Below are 16,981 nucleotides of genomic sequence, written 5' to 3'. Positions count from 1 at the left end.
CAGCTGTAAATTTATATCCAAAAAGCCAAACTCGGACAGAAATGGATTAGCGCTTTCATTCACTTTTAATACTGTGAACTTCTTCAGAAACAAAAGTACATATCTATCCCTTCCTTTTATAATTAATTAACTACCATATACAGGAAATGACAAAACATACCAATTAATGACAATGATGTTAAAAAATCTTGAAAATATTTGTTGTTTTTTTAAAAACAAAATGTACATGTTCTTAAGTGTATGTGCACATCACTGAAGTCCTAAAATTTGACATATTAGTATTTTATCTATGCATTAGAAAACATTTTAAATTTATGACTTCATTTAAGCCTGGTGCTTTGTCTGCACCCGGCAGCAATTGCCAAAAAGCTTCTTTAAATTCCAACACATTATTTAGATCAACACCAACGAATAAAGCCTTCTCCACATTGTCTAGGATGGAAAATTCAAACTTCTTGAATTCTTTACATGACATAGCATGCCTAGCTAATGTGTTTGTCTTGTCTTTTTTCTTTATTGTCAAATAATGTTCGTATATCCTACGTTTGAGACTTCTCTTAGTCTTACCAATATAGTAATTTTTACATGATAAACAGGTGGCTACATAAACTACATAATCACTATTACAGTTGTAATACTTTTTGGCCCAAAAAATCTCTTTAGAGTGCCCTATTGTGACAAAAGATGAATTACTTATAAACCTACACTGTTTGCAATTAGTGCAACTATAAGTACCCTTTTTATTGGTGCATGAATGGTTAGTACTACCACCTTTCTCTTTTCCAGATTCTAACATGTACTTAATGTTGGTTATTTTTTTATAAGTAAATCTTGGTGCCGTCCCTAATGTATTCACTAACTCCCTGTTACCAAGTATTATTCTCCAATTGTTTTCTATTATGTGTTTAATGTGCCACATTTCACTAACTATTGGTATAGAAAATGAAGTTCTATATTCATTTGCTTCTCTTTTTGAATTACCCAGGTTAGGGTCCTGAACAAGTAACAATGATGACTCCCCGGTGATCGCAGATATATACTGAGCTCGTAGAAACTGCACTCCAGATTATTGACATTTTGTTAGACCAGTGCAAGCTGCAAACAGTACAAACAGAGCCATAGAACATTTTGGCAACAAGAAAACTGTAGGAAGCTTGACCCTCATATTAGGTAGTACTTATAGGAAGCTTGACCCTCATGTTAGGTAGTACTTATAGGAAGCTTGACCCTCATGTTAGGTAGTACTTATAGGAAGCTTGACCCTCATGTTAGGTAGTACTTAGTTCCTAACCTCGTACCAGCTGCCCAGCATTTGATTATATTTCTTGAAGGTATTATCAATTTGTTTAAGGAGTTGAAAAGAGTTGCCCAGTGTTACACCCAGCTACATAATGTTATCAGTGTCTGGTAGCTGGCACAGAGGGTGAGATATAGCTCCTGTGGTACAGGGTTTGATTCCCTCAACCCTCATTTGTCTACTGTGTGATTTTAAGCAAGTCATTTAACCAGGCAATGCTTGTGAGCAAGTAGGAATTTGTGATAGGCTCCTCAATACTCCCCAGGACTGCAAGCCTGGTAGCTACCTATAAAGTTATGATCATAGTCATTGTAAGTACCACAATGGGATGTTGTAACAAGGTCAGGCAAGTGGGTAGGGCAGTAGTGGCTACTACGAAGTAAAGTGGACTCTTTCTTGGTAACATTTAGTAGTATATATCCTTCCATTAACCAAGTAACAAGGTGGGGAACACTAGCCTGTTGTTGTTATAGACAGTAATGGTCCTACTACAGTGTTAAAGGAGCTTAATCCTGATAGGTTATCTGTGTCATGTGAGACTGTGCACTTAGTGGCTTCCTAGTAGATAAAAACTATGGCATTTCCTCTCTGTTGGATTTTCAGGTCCCGATTCAAGAGTAGCTTCTCTGGAGCAAGGGAGGGTCTTCCCAAGGAGGCTAATGTAAATGTGGTTTTATGGAATACTTTCAGGCTTTCAAAGGGGTGAAGCTGCTGTTATGGCAGAAAGTATCTTTCTTGCTCATACTATAAATAGATGTATTTACACCTGAGGAAGTCAATGGAATGAAATTCTTAGTCTTCATGTCAAAATACTGTCTTAGGCTGATTTGCAGTTTAATCAAATGAGGTAATGAGCTCAACATATGAGAATAATTCTCATCTAATCCCATGTGCCTTAGATTACATTTAGGTGTAGGCTTGGGAGAAAGATGTCTGGCAATCTGTTCTGCTATATTAAATCATTTTGCTATGAAAATATTAACTTGAGAACTATAACTATTTTTCAGGGATACATTAATCGTAACATGCACAAACAGTGCCACCAGTATCTTTGCGGGTTTTGTTATCTTCTCTGTGATTGGTTTTATGGCGCATGAACTCAAAGCACCAATCAATGAAGTTGCTGATGAAGGTAAGTCATGCATACCTTTAATGAGCGCACTTGATTTTGCTTGATTTCTCAGTTTTAGATATCGTATATATTTTTTCTTTGTTGTAATTATTGACCTAATACAATGAGCAGAACTTAAAGAAAAGATTTCTAAGTGCAATTTTAGGGCTACAGTTATTATATAAAATGGATATGCATACTGGATATCTTTGTAAGTTTCACAACAGCAGATACCAAAGAAAGGAAGAAATGTTGTAACGTGCAATTCAAACCAAAAGCCGATGAATACAAATGTGACTAAGGCAGTATTAGTCTTAAAATACACAGCTGAGAAATATAAAACAGCAGAGGGTACAAAAAGCAGTCACACCTGCAGCCAACATGCTGCTGTAACTTGAGTTATGGCAGGGGGATCGATATGAATAGAGTGGACAGAGGATCGATATGAAAACAGTGCACAGGGGGATTGATATGAATACAGTGCACAGGGGATTGATATGAATACAGTGGATGGATGATCGATATAAATACAGTGCACTTCTTGCATTACAATTAATGAAATTTGGTCTTAAAAGCACACAATTTCAAACTAATAAATAAAGTACCTGGGCTGTTTAAGAGCACTGTAAAGAGACAATGAGATGGTAGCTCTGTGATGTCCTCAGTTATTTTTTCCTTTCTTTTCCTTCGTAAATCTCTTTCTATTGCCTTAACTCTGATCCCAAACTTCTCTTCACTCCTTTTTGAGACAGTTGAGCAATACAGTATTTCAAATGTGTCCCGAGTCTGCCCAGGCACTTGTTCTCAGTGGGCTGTAATGTGTTTTTTCAATTATATTTATAATTTGTGCCTACATGACATGGGTTGTGGCTGAAAACGGTCTGCATAACATTTCATTTATCCAGTGAACAAATGTTACATAAATAAATAAACAAACCTTCCTGGTTAGGTGTAAGAGTTTTTGATCTCATAAATCATTTTTAGTCACAAAAGTAATTAAATAGTAGGTTGTGAAAAAAGAAAAATGTTCTGGTTCATCTTCATGAAAGAATGAATACAAAGTTTTGTTCTCTTTCATTGAGAAAGCTTCCCCCTGCTATAAATTGTTAATCGCAAAATTTTAATTCAAACGTATAAGATGCTTAGGTAATATGGGAAACAATGCCCTTATAATGAGTGATTTAATATGGGTATATAAATAGTGCTCCTATAATGAGTTGTTTAATATGAGTATATAAACAATGTTCCTATAATAAGGGATTTAATAGGGGTGTATAAACAATGCCCCTATAATGAGTAATTTAATATGGATATATGAACAATGCTTCTATAATGAGTGATTTAATATGGATATATGAACAATGCTTCTATAATGAGTGATTTAATATGGATATATGAACAATGCTTCTATAATGAGTGATTTAATATGGGTGTATAAACAATGCCCCTATAATGAGTAATTTAATATGAGTATATGAACAATGTCCCTATAATGAGTAATTTAATATGGGTATATAAACAATGCTCCTATAATGAGTTATTTAATATGGATATATGAACAACGCTCCTATAATGAGTGATCTAATATGGATATATGAACAATGCTTCTATAATGAGTGATTTAATATGGATATATGAACAATGCTTCTATAATGAGTGATTTAATATGGATATATGAACAATGCTTCTATAATGAGTGATTTAATATGGGTGTATAAACAATGCCCCTATAATGAGTGATTTAATATGGGTGTATGAACAATGCTCCTATAACGAGTGATTTAATATGGGTGTATGAACAATGCTCCTATAACGAGTGATTTAATATGGGTGTATGAACAATGCTCCTATAACGAGTGATTTAATATGGGTGTATGAACAATGCCCCTATAATGAGTGATTTAATATGGGTGTATGAACAATGCTCCTATAACAAGTGATTTAATATGGGTGTATGAACAATGCTCCTATAACAAGTGATTTAATATGGGTGTATGAACAATGCTCCTATAACGAGTGATTTAATATGGGTGTATGAACAATGCCCCTATAATGAGTGATTTAATATGGGTGTATAAACAATGCTCCTATAATGAGTGATTTAATATGGGTGTATGAACAATGCTCCTATAACGAGTGATTTAATATGGGTGTATGAACAATGCTCCTATAACAAGTGATTTAATATGGATGTATGAACAATGCTCCTATAACGAGTGATTTAATATGGGTGTATGAACAATGCTCCTATAACGAGTGATTTAATATGGGTGTATGAACAATGCCCCTATAATGAGTGATTTAATATGGGTGTATAAACAATGCTCCTATAACGAGTGATTTAATATGGGTGTATAAACAATGCTGCTGTAATGAGTGCTTATAGAAGCATTGCTTAAGCTGTTGCAAGGTGCAGAGAGACTGGCCTACTGCCCTGCTGTGATATTTGAAAAAGATAAGTGTTTATTTCCAATTGTCTTCTGCACTTGTGTTTTAATACATATCTGTACAACAGTTTTTTCCCACTCACCCTCCAGTCATCATTGTGGTTTTATGTCTTGGTGGCTTTGCGTTGCCCTCTCTGGTATTAAGTTGATACTGGACCCTCCCCCAGTCAGATGACATCAGCTCATACTACTGTTTATCATGAGAACTTGGCAAAGGCCCACACCTTTAGCTTCTGAACCTTGAATTCTCATCTTTTGTGTCTTTTCACTTTCTACTAAAACTTTCTCTTTCATTTAACTTTTTCTGTTTCCCATGCATATTACTGCTTGTTGGTAGCTTCACTAAATTGATGACAGTATTCTGCTGAATCGCTGGTTTATAAGCGCTGTCTGTTACTGTTGTGATTTGTGAGCTATTGTTTCAGAGCAATCGACTGATTAACTATATTTCATTGCTATCTACTGCGATTCATTACTGTTTAACTGCATTTTACTGCATTTTGTTGCTGTTTGAGTGTATTTTTTCATACTGCAAGTGTTAATTTCTTTTAAGTTAACTGTTTCTCAATAGAAATCTACCCAAACAGCAGAGACCTCCAAGGCAGAAATGCACTTGACCACAACAACACAGCACAAACCACAAGACACATTGCTCAGCTACACAGTGTGCCCCTCAACCTAAGCCCCCAAGGCAAAACAGCTTGCCCAATACACTAATCATAGGTGACTAGATAGTGAGGCACACTGATGTCCCACTCACTAGGTTGAATAAGGAGAAGGAAACAGTCAGCTGTCTATCATGTGCCAGAATCCGACACATAACACACACACTCAGATCACTCCACAACAAGTACAAGTATGACTCTGTCACTGTCCATGTGGGTGTGAATGACCTGAGATGCCCCTCCCTGGACTACATGAAAAGAGACATGGTGGAGCTCTTGGATTATGTGGCCCAGGCAGGTATGACCCTAGCCCTAAGCAGCAGCCTACCACCACCCAGAATGATACCACACTACAAACAGAAGATGATTGACTTCAACAATAGGCTAAGTTTCTGGTGTCATTCTAAGGGTATCCAGTATCTGTCTGCTTGGGATGACATGACTGACATACCTCAATCTTTGCCAGAGATGACCTGCATCTGTCACCCCTGGGTTTCTGGGTACTGTCTAAGGCTCTTGCCAGCTCTATAGTGCCTTTTTCAGGCAGTGTTCCAAAGACCAAATTACCACTGTAACAGCTATAAATAAATGGAATCTGAGGGTCATGCTGCTCAATGCTATAACTCTAAATCTCAAGATGCATTCGCTTGAAGCAATCCTCAAAATGGAGAACATCAACATTTGTGCTGTAATGGAGACCTGGTTTAAAGCAGCAGAAAGCATCCCTGTGCTACCAGGCTATAACTCATTCCACACCTTTTGGCCCCAGATCATGGACTGAAGCTCCAAAGGTGGTGGTATCTCCATTGAAACATTCAAACTTTTAAAAGTTCGGTCATATGTTGTCAATCATATAATGTTCAGACTTTTAAAAGTTCGACGACGTGATATAGACCAGGTGACTTCAACTACCCCTACATCAGCTGGGAAAACTACTTCTGCACCAATGCACTGGCCCAATGCTTCCTAGAATTCATCAATTCCAATGCCCCAGACCAGCTGATTCTTACCCCACTAGAGGAAGCAACATCCTTGACCTGGTTATTATTAATATGGGTGATTGTTGCTCTACACCAGTAGTCAATTCCTCCCTGTTTAGATCCACCACAAACTAATCATCATGGAAATCCACATCTCACCCACACCTCTCGCAAAGGTATCCACCATGAAAAACTTCTACAAAGCTGACTTTGAACTCCTAAAAACAGAGATGGCTAACTTCACGGCACCCATGCCAATGGAAAATAGATGCATGAAGGCAGAATCATACACCAATGCACTGTACGAACGCATACGTAAATGCATGGATCTAGCCATACCCAACAGAACCAAGATGCTCTCCTCCAAAAAAAGGAAACCTGTCTGGTGGTCCCCTGCCATTAATAAACTCTACAACAGAAGGAAGAAACTGTTGCAGAAAAATGTGAAGTCCCAAGACTGGAAAAACTCCCTTATTAGCCTCAACAAAAAGTTGAAGTCCCACATCAAAACCTCCAAAGCCAGCTATGAAGGCAAAATTGTGGCAGACACTAAAAACAACCGTAAAGCATTCTATAGTTATATCAAGGATCACCATGGTAATACCCAGATTTGCTCTGACATACTGCACAATAGTACCTCCTATACTGAGCCAACAGATGTTGCCAACATACTGACTGACAGATTCATTGCCAACTTTACTCCTCTCTCCCACCCAAAGGACCAATCTCAATACCGGAAGAATGCCAGGCACCCAACATTACTGCAGCACAGGTTAAAGCTGCATTGTCTAAAGCCAAGAATACAGCTTCCATGGGACCCAACAATATCCCTGGCTGTGTTCTACATGAATTACAAAGTGAACTGGCACCACATCTGTGTGCTCTGTTCACTCACAACCTCACCTCAGGTTTTATCCCTACCAAATAGCCATTGCTACAGTCATCCCTCTGCATAAAGGCAGAGCAGCTACAGACCCTGGAAATTATCGCCCCATTAGCCTGATGAGTCTGATATATATGGCTATGGAGCGCATTGTCATGGACCTAATTAACAAGGGTATAGGGAATCTCCAAACTCTAGATCCCACACAGTTTGGTTTTGTGAAAGGTAGATCATGCCTGCTCAACCTGGTTGACTTCTTTGAGTCAGTCATCAGAGCGGTGGATGAAGGTAAGATAGTTCATACAGCCTACCTTGATCTGGCCAAGGCCTTACTGATAAACTCAGCAAACTAGGCATCGACCCCTATATCGTTAGGTGGGTTGCAGATCGGCACACAGATAGAACCCACAGTGTGAAAGTAGCGGACGCCAAGATAAAATGCTGACCAGTCACAAGTGGAGTCCCACAGGGATCGGTCCTGGGTCCTCTCCTGTTTGGCATCTACTTCTCAGAAGTCCAGGCCAACATGGAGGAACTCTGACTGACCAAATTCACAGACGTCTGCAAGCTGGGAGCCATTATTAACTCCCCAAGTGATGCAGACATCCTATAGAAAGGCCTCATTGAGACCAATGACTGGTGTCGAAACTATGGCCTTAAGCTTAATGCCAAAAAAATGTGGTGTCATCTCCTTTGGGAAAAACTTAGTTCCCACTAATTACCACATTGATGGGAGCCCACTGAACACTGAAGGCATTATAAGAGATCTGGGGACACAGGTTGACAGCAAGCTCTCCTTTGGCCACCACATTGCCACTGTGGTCAGAAAGTCGTTCTATGTGGCACATCTCATTACCAGGGGTTTTGCATCCAGGAAGAAAGAGGTCATCATCTCTCTCTCTACTCTTCCCTCATTAGACCAGTCATAGAGTATAATGCCCAATATGGCATGTACCTAATTGACACCTGCAACAGTTGGAGAGGCCACAAAAGTACCTCACAAAGAGGATCCTAGAACTTAAACACATGTCCTATGGACAGACTCAAAAAACACCAGCTATTCTCTGTCTCATATCGCCTACTAAGAGGTGATCTCTGCTTGACTTACAAAGCCATGTGTGACCCAGCTCTGTTAGAAATGCTACATATAAAGAAATCCCAATTCCTCCACACCACATGCTCCAGAAACCTCAACCTCATTACCACACAACAACATAACATAACCCAGAGACTACCCATGCTCTTTAATAGACTTCCCATACATGTCAAGCAGAGCATCTCAGTAGCTCTCTTCAGGCAAAATCTTGATGAGTGGATGGGTAATAGAAAGTTCACCCTGGGGATCATTCCAGTGGCTCTACTTGATAGAGGCACTGGGAACTAACAACGGGTGACACAATGCTAGGGCACTTCTATGGGCTAGGGTTGTAAAGGCCCCATGGCCATTAGCCTAGTACACACCTATGAACCTATATAAACAATGCCCCTATGATGAGTGATTTAATATTGGCATATGTACAATGCTCCTAAAATGAGTGATTTAATATGATTGTATAAACAATGATCCTATAATGAGTGATTTATTATGGGTGTATAAACAATGCTCCTATTATGAGTGATTTCACATGTGTTTAAGTTGTCTAACATCATGATGACAGAACACAAAGAAACATACTAACACTTTTAGTAGTGATTGTTTTCATGAAGATTCTTTGCTTTACCACCTTAAATTAAAAGGGTTTTTCAATTCATTTTCCTGTTATACACATTGCCTAAGGAAACAATTTTATATGTAGTTTATAAATTATTTTTTTCAGCAAAACAGATGCAGGTAACTTGGTCTTGACTATAATTTATTCAAAATGGAGTACCAAATGAATACCTAATTTGTTCTGTACTAGTTGTGATGCTCATAGGACTTGAATACCTATTATATAAAAATATGTTAAAAGTTTAAGGAAAACTCTGACTGCAAGTCACTTCACATGCCAGCACATCTATCTCAAAACCTATGTGAATAAATATGTTACCAGCATATATTAAGAGCAGCTTTTCCATGATTTTGATAACATTTCCACAATTTTCCAGTGGCCCTGGTTACTGGTCCTTGGGCAGTGGGAAAAATAACTCATACTGCTCTTTTAATGTAGTGTATTTGCGCATCTTAGTTCGGAAAACCGAAATTATAATTCACAAGACGAAAACATAGCAAATTTAAAATAACAAACGTTTAACATTTTGAATCTTGTAAGAATGAAGCTCTTACTGTTGTGTGTCCAACAACACTCCAATGTTCTGAATAGAGATCAAGGAGGAAACACAACAGTTGCTCCATTTAAACAGCTGATTTCCGGTAAAAATATATAGTTTTCAATTTTTCTGCATGAGGTTGTGGCGCAGTAAAGACAAGAAATTTACTCTTTTCTCCAAATCTCAGAGTTGGTGTATATAATTAGCAGGGGGTGGGGGTGTAGGGGAGCTTTCCCCCCACAAAAACATTGAAAACAGTATATTTTTAATTTAAATTGTGTTTAAATTGAGCAGATGCTATGTTTTCTCTGCTATCTCCATTCAGAACATCTTTATGTTGGCAGAAGTGTAGTAGGTGCTTCGTTCTTACAAGTTCTGAAATGTTAATGTTTTGTTATTTTGAATTTGTGACATTTTCATTTTGTGAATTAGAAATTAGAATTTTGGTTTTCTGAACTTTCGATCTACTGAAGTAGATCCATATGTAGCACCTCAGTTCCACAGAACTCACTGTCTTAAATCTAATTCACACCATTATTTTGAAAAACGTGAATGTGCAGTTTCCTCCTTGTCAAAGTTTGTATATGAGTCTTTCTGGCGTTTCTTGCATTTTCCCTACAGTTCCCAAACTGGACAATAGAAGGTTCGACTCTTCACTGCTGGTGCACAAACAGAAGCTGCACCAGTTGTAACTTTTTATGAGAAGCAGCGATTGATGATTTGGTCAGAACATGAGAACATCATATAAATCTAGTTGGGTGAATTGTTCACATTCCTGTGTTGTGCTTTTAAAGTGTTTTAAGTGTAAAAGTGCAAAATGGTGATGGTTTTGTAAACGGCACAGTTAATGGTTAATCTATGAAATCTGTATTCATTGTAAACTTAAACCATCATGTTAGTGTTTATAATCGCACTCTACAAACTGTCGATAAGCAGTTTATATGTATCATCACTATCCTGCATTTGGTTGAATAAAGTGTGAATGACATTTAAACTTAGGGAGTTTAGTACCCCGTGCTGTTCTCCTTCATCACTTCTCCAACCTGAAATTACTGCTAATGTGGTTGATTTTTACATGCTGGCAATGCTGATGTGTGTGTGCTTCCTGCTTCCCTGGTGTTGTTTCAGTGGTTCTTCCATTATCGTATATATGTAAGAGGCTGGGCACTGCTGCACCTCAGCACATCGACAGTGCTCTGTGCTTTGTTTATATCATTATCATTCTTACCGCTTCTCTACCCAGTTAATATCTCTACCGTCAGCACTTTATAACAAAAACTTGTTATCAAAGGTTTTCCAGTCACTGAAGAAACTTAATCCTTCATTTCTATATGTATAATCCAGTATGCCAGTCAACCTTTTAGCACCCATATTAGAAATCTCTTATGTCAGGAAAGACTACTTTATAACATAAATGTAACATATGACAATGATGCAGTTGAATTATTTGAAAGTGTTTTATTCATTTTGTACCCTATATCAGTACCTATAGCACCTGTAGCTGTATAACCTAAGTGACTATTTTACATTTTGTTCAGTGTCAGCTACTTACCTGTACTACCTGTTTCTGGCAGACGCAACATTTTGGGCATAATTTTGTTTCTCTTCATACTGTCCTGTTTAGATGACTTATGATACAATAACCCATAATCACATATCCTTGACTGATTTAAATAGATAATTCCATTCACCAGCTACTATTTATTATAATTATTAAACCTGTTGTACGAGAAGAATTATGATGTAAACACACAGTTTCAGATCATGTACACTAAAACCAGAAGTTTAACTGTATGGAAGTTAGACTGGCTTCATATAGTCCAAACTATGGAAGCTAACAAAAGAGTTGTGGTGATTTAATCTCGATTTAAGGTGGCTGAAGTGATCTTCAGACATTTGGTATCATCAGAGTTAGCCACCATCATTGTAGAATTGTAGATGTTTGCATACAAGATAGCATGAAGGACACAAATACTATTTTTGATTATTGGTATAAGGATATTTAAACAGTGGCTGTTGAGAACTAAATGTACATTGAAGTCTCACAACTATTTTAGAGATGTTCTAGTCACAGAGAGCCCCCAAAATGCAAAAATGTTATGTAACAATGTATGAAACTTACCTGATCTAATGACAGAATCATACTTGGAAGATGTAATAACAAGGTGAGGGTTGGAAAATGAAGCACTTATGACATGCACGGTTGTAAGCATCATTTTGGTTCTGTTTAGAGTATATGGAAACCGAATCAGTTAAATTTAAACTAGACTTACATGTTTATGGACATAACATTAAATGGACAAACCAGGATACATACAGGTACTGGCATAACCCTACCAGCAGGAGGAGACCATGGCTGTTTGAAATATTTTGTTGTACCAAAGAATATCTGCAATGGATGATAAGAACACAGTTTTAAGATCCTCTGACAAAGAACTATGGAATTGCAATTTGGCTGATTGGTCGCATTATAATGATTAAATGGGGTTGGTTGATACAGATGTAACATATATATATTATACGGGTCTATATTAGCAAATCGAAAAATCCTTTAAGCGAATACCTAAACATCGACACCTATAATGCAAACTGCAAAAATCCTGAATGCACTAAACAGTGAAAAATAAAATAATGAACTGTTATAGTCGGCCAACCCCACCACCCGCTACATACTACCTACCCAAACAAAATAAATAAAGCACATACATACACTAACCAAACCCTACTTCTAACCTAAAGTAAAGCACCAAAACCCTACTTCTAACCTGACACTAAACCCCACATACACAACTAACTATGCACTATCCTTACCCTTCCCTAACCCTAAGGTCCATAACTACCACACACTTCCCCTACAGACATACACCCAAAATAAATAAATAATACACATACATACAGCTAAATAAAACCCTACTTCTAACACTACATTACCTATCTATTAGCTTACTTTAACCCACATCCTAACCCACATCCTAACCCTAAATTCCTATCTATTGCACACTTACCTTATGGAGCTATACCACAGATGGGCCAACTATAGCACTTCGACATTTCAATTTTCACTGTTTTGGACGTTCAGCGTTTCTGTATTTTGCACAATATGTGTCGCTCTTTCCGTATTCTCGATTACAGTCTTTTGCTCTGCTAATAGGAACCCATATTATACAATGCCATCTCGGCAAAGACAAGAAACGTGCATGCTGATTGGCCAATCCAACCAGCGTGCACATTGTAAATCCAAAGAAACCAAAGTAAAAAGCCCGTCCGCTAACGTATCATGCAGCCGTGACTACAGTCCATCCAATTCATATGACAGAGTGTCTGGAGCAACAGAAGTCCCGTGCTTTTGGTACACTTTCACAAGTCAGGGTACCCCAAATAGATATTCTTAGTACAGTTTATTGCAAAATTCCATTTATGAATGCTTAATCATCTCCCTCTCAATGTCAGTCAAGCAGGACTTACTGGCAAAACCTAAACATATGCCGGCAAAACATTGCGAACCATCCATACAACTCAACAGCAATTGTAGTCTGCAAAATCTAGTGCAAATGTATTGTGCTCTGCTCTTAGAAAATTAGCACAGCTCAAGTAACAGTGTTTGTATGTTTCACAAAAAAAAACACAGAGCAAAATGTTCATAGTTTAATGAGAATAAACACAACAATAAACGGAATCTCAGTGAACACACCAAATCACATCAGTTCTTAGTCTTACATACCTTACTGCATAAATCACTCTTTCCCATTATAAACTGAAATGTCTGTTACAATTCAGCTACACCTGTTTTATAGAGTATAAAAGTTTGTCTTAAAATGTACAAGTGCACTGAGCATCACCTCATTGATACATCCGAAGCAAGACGTAATTTACAGTCAGAAAAACTACTGTCAGTCTTTCTTCACACACAATATATATATATCGATGACTGAATTGATGGGACACACTTACTGGTTGCTGTCAGATAAACTTTGTAAGTAGAAAGGGTGCCACTAAATAACCAAGCATTATAGACTAATATTTATACAGAACTCGTGGGTGAATGCTGAATCTGATACTACAAACAAAACGTCCAGAAATAGCACTAATAAACCTTCTTGGTTACTATCACTCAGTGGCTTATTTATTTATTTTCTTGGCAAGGTAACATAGATTTGAAATAGAAGTCAGTATGGTCTTGATTTTTTACTTTGCTTTAGCCTGTATTCTTCCACTTTTACTGAGATCTCTTGAAAAATTAATAACTTGTATTTAAATTAAAAGACAAATAAAATAAACAGTAAACATGAAGTAAAAGTATTTTATCTCATAAAAAGTGGAAGAATACAGACTAAACCAAACAAAAACCTAAATAACAAAAACACAAACATAACACAACACAAAACCAACACCATTGTATAATAGCAATAACCCACGGCTGAGTGTGGGTAATGCTGGATTTACCCAAGGTTGGCTTTGTTTGGTCACTCGGGCTTCACCCTCATGACCAAACCATGCCAACCGTGGGTAAATCCAGCATTACCCACACCCAGCCGTGGGGTATTGCTATATAAATTAACGATAGTTTAGTTTCACACTTTTTTCATTCATAAAAATAGTGGGGTAATTTTTTTCAGTGTAAAACTAAATTCATCAAGAATCAGTCTGATTAAAATTTTAAGAAATGTAAAAATCTGATTTATAGAAACAGATTCTAGAGGAGACTAAAGGAATTTATAGAACATGAAGAAGAGCAAAGTTACAGAGGGTTGTATATGCACATAACAAGGTTAAAATACAGGGAATGCAGATGGAAGTAAGTTTGGATATGAATTCAGAGGATAGATGATAATCACTTTGTACACTCATACTGATCTCTAAAGTTGAGGTGATTCAACATAGTAAATAATATTGAAAAACAGGATCCTTAAAAGTTAATAGGAATTTTATTGAGGCATTCGGTATTATAGGCCAGAATACTGCTACAAACTTTACCCATGAAGTTACTATTCTGACTCAGAGTTTACTGGCTATAGAACTCTAGAAAAAGTCAGGAAATTAATAGTGAAATAAGATGTCCATGAAACAATAGCTAGAGATGAACTCACAAATGTTAGAGTATAAAAATAATTTAGCATTGATTTTTATTAATATGTCTGTTTCATCATTTACAGCTTACAAACTAAATTATCACTGGAAAATCATCAGTATGGTACCAATTATAAGAATAAGGGGTATAAACATTGTAGACCCATTATTTTGCTAATTTTGCAGATACGTTCATGAAATGCATAACCATGGATGTGTACGATCAGTTTCAAGAACACAAAACACAATAGAACCAAAAAATTAAACAAATGTAAATCCAACTAATATACATTTTATTTTGGGAGAAATGGTCCTAGGTATTGCAGGGTCTTGGCTTCCATGTCCATCTGAACTTAAAAATACTAGCCTCAAAGCAAAGTGTAATACAAAAAGTTTATACAAGTCTTCTTATTTCTGTAGTGACATCAGAAATGTGTGTTCATAGAATAACTAACTTCAGTATTCTGTTTCACCGATTACCATATAACCAATGGATGGTGATAGTGACATCAGAAACCTGTGTTCACAGAATAACTAACTTCAGTATTCTGTTTCACAGATTACCATATAACAAATGGATGGTGATAGTGACATAAGAAACGTGCGTTCATAGAATAACTAACTTCAGTATTCTGTTTCACCGATTACCATATAACAAATGGATGGTGATAGTGACATCAGAAACATATGTTCATAGAATAACTAACTTCAGTATTCTGTTTCACCGATTACCATATAACCAATGGATGGTGATAGTGACATCAGAAACGTGCGTTCACAGAATAACTAACTTCAGTATTCTGTTTCACCGATTACCATATAACAAATGGATGGTGATAGTGACATCAGAAACCTATGTTCACAGAATAACTAATTTCAGTATTCTGTTTCACAGATTACCATTTAACAAATGGATGGTGATAGTGACATCAGAAATGTGCGTTCACAGAATAACTAACTTCAGTATTCTGTTTCACAGATTACCATATAACCAATGGATGGTGATAGTGACATCAGAAACGTGCATTCACAGAATAACTAACTTCAGTATTCTGTTTCACAGATTACCATATAACCAATGGATGGTGATAGTGACATCAGAAACGTGCGTTCACAGAATAACTAACTTTTTTTTCTCAAAAAGCTTTTTATTGATTTATAAACAATACATTTAGGAGTTGTATAAAGATTTACAATTTGAAAAAAACAAGATAAAAAATAACTCTTGTTGAAGTTAAAAAAAAGAAACATTAACTAACAAATCCCAATATATACAATATATACAATTGGTAACCATAAGACATTGTATACAATAATGTGGAAAATAAATAAATAAATAAATAACTGTGTTAATCATCAAGACCAGAAAAACAATTCTAGAAGTTATTAATTATTAATAATACTCAAAACCTTCTCCAGTATTCTGTTATTTAACATCATTTTTATTGGACTCTTAATCAAGTTTTTTTGAGCATCAATATATAAGAAAGCCATTTTTTGAAAAGTATTCCAGCTTAGTTTAGTACGATCAAGCCAATTTTGTGTAATGTAAAGTTTTATAAGCGAACAAATAAAAACAAGTACATGAGTATCAATTTTGGAAAGACCACCTATCGGTATATGAAGTATAGCAAATTCCCAGGACAGCGTAGACTTATGATACCCCATTCTCTGCAATCTTACCTTTAAAGAGATCCAAAGTTTATGAGAAAAATGACAATACCACAGGATATGTAAGAGGTCAGCTTGGGGAAAGGAACAACATGTACATGATGGGGATCTACTGGCATTAAATTTATTTAATTTATGTGGAGTATGATAAGCATTATTGTTAATCATTAATTGTGTGTAAATCAATTTCTTGAATGGAGTAAATTCTCTGGTATTTCTAATTGCTAAAAGTTTTTGATTCTCAGTTAATTGAGAATTATGATTCAACCAGGTATTTGAAAAAAGACAATTTTGGTCTAGTGTTAAGTTGTTTATCAGTTTATAAGATTTTGTTAACATTTTCACAGATGACGATAGTGTATTAATTATTATTTTTAAATTATTAAGATCGAATTCTGTAGGATTTATGAGATCAAACTTTATCCTAATTATTTCTCTTATTTGACGTAAAACTGTAGTGTATTTCCAACTAACTTTTAGAGTCTTGCGTAAATTTGCAAGTGACAGGTCTTTATATTTCAAGATATCCCAAACTTTTAATTTTTTGATAAGAGGAATAGTTTGTTAGGTTAAATGGAGAGTTATCTAACATTATGTTTGGATTTAGATG

General features: G+C 36.4%; 1 protein-coding gene across 2 annotated transcripts in view; it reads left to right on the top strand.

The window, feature by feature from the left end:
* Positions 1–16,981, top strand: part of SLC6A5 (solute carrier family 6 member 5) — a 1,534,607-nt gene that overhangs the window by 980,251 nt on the left and 537,375 nt on the right. For both annotated transcript variants that reach the window (XM_044082549.1, XM_044082548.1), the window contains exon 10: positions 2,305–2,429. In XM_044082549.1, coding sequence (XP_043938484.1) covers positions 2,305–2,429 — 125 coding nt within the window. The remainder of the gene's footprint in view (positions 1–2,304; positions 2,430–16,981) is intronic.

This window comes from Protopterus annectens, chromosome 9.part0 (genome assembly GCF_019279795.1).
Source record: "Protopterus annectens isolate FY-2018-M chromosome 9.part0, PAN1.0, whole genome shotgun sequence".
In the NCBI taxonomy this organism is placed as follows: domain Eukaryota; kingdom Metazoa; phylum Chordata; order Ceratodontiformes; family Protopteridae; genus Protopterus; species Protopterus annectens.
The sequence above is the reverse complement of the archived record's forward strand: the minus strand, read 5'-3'. Positions and strand labels throughout refer to the sequence as shown.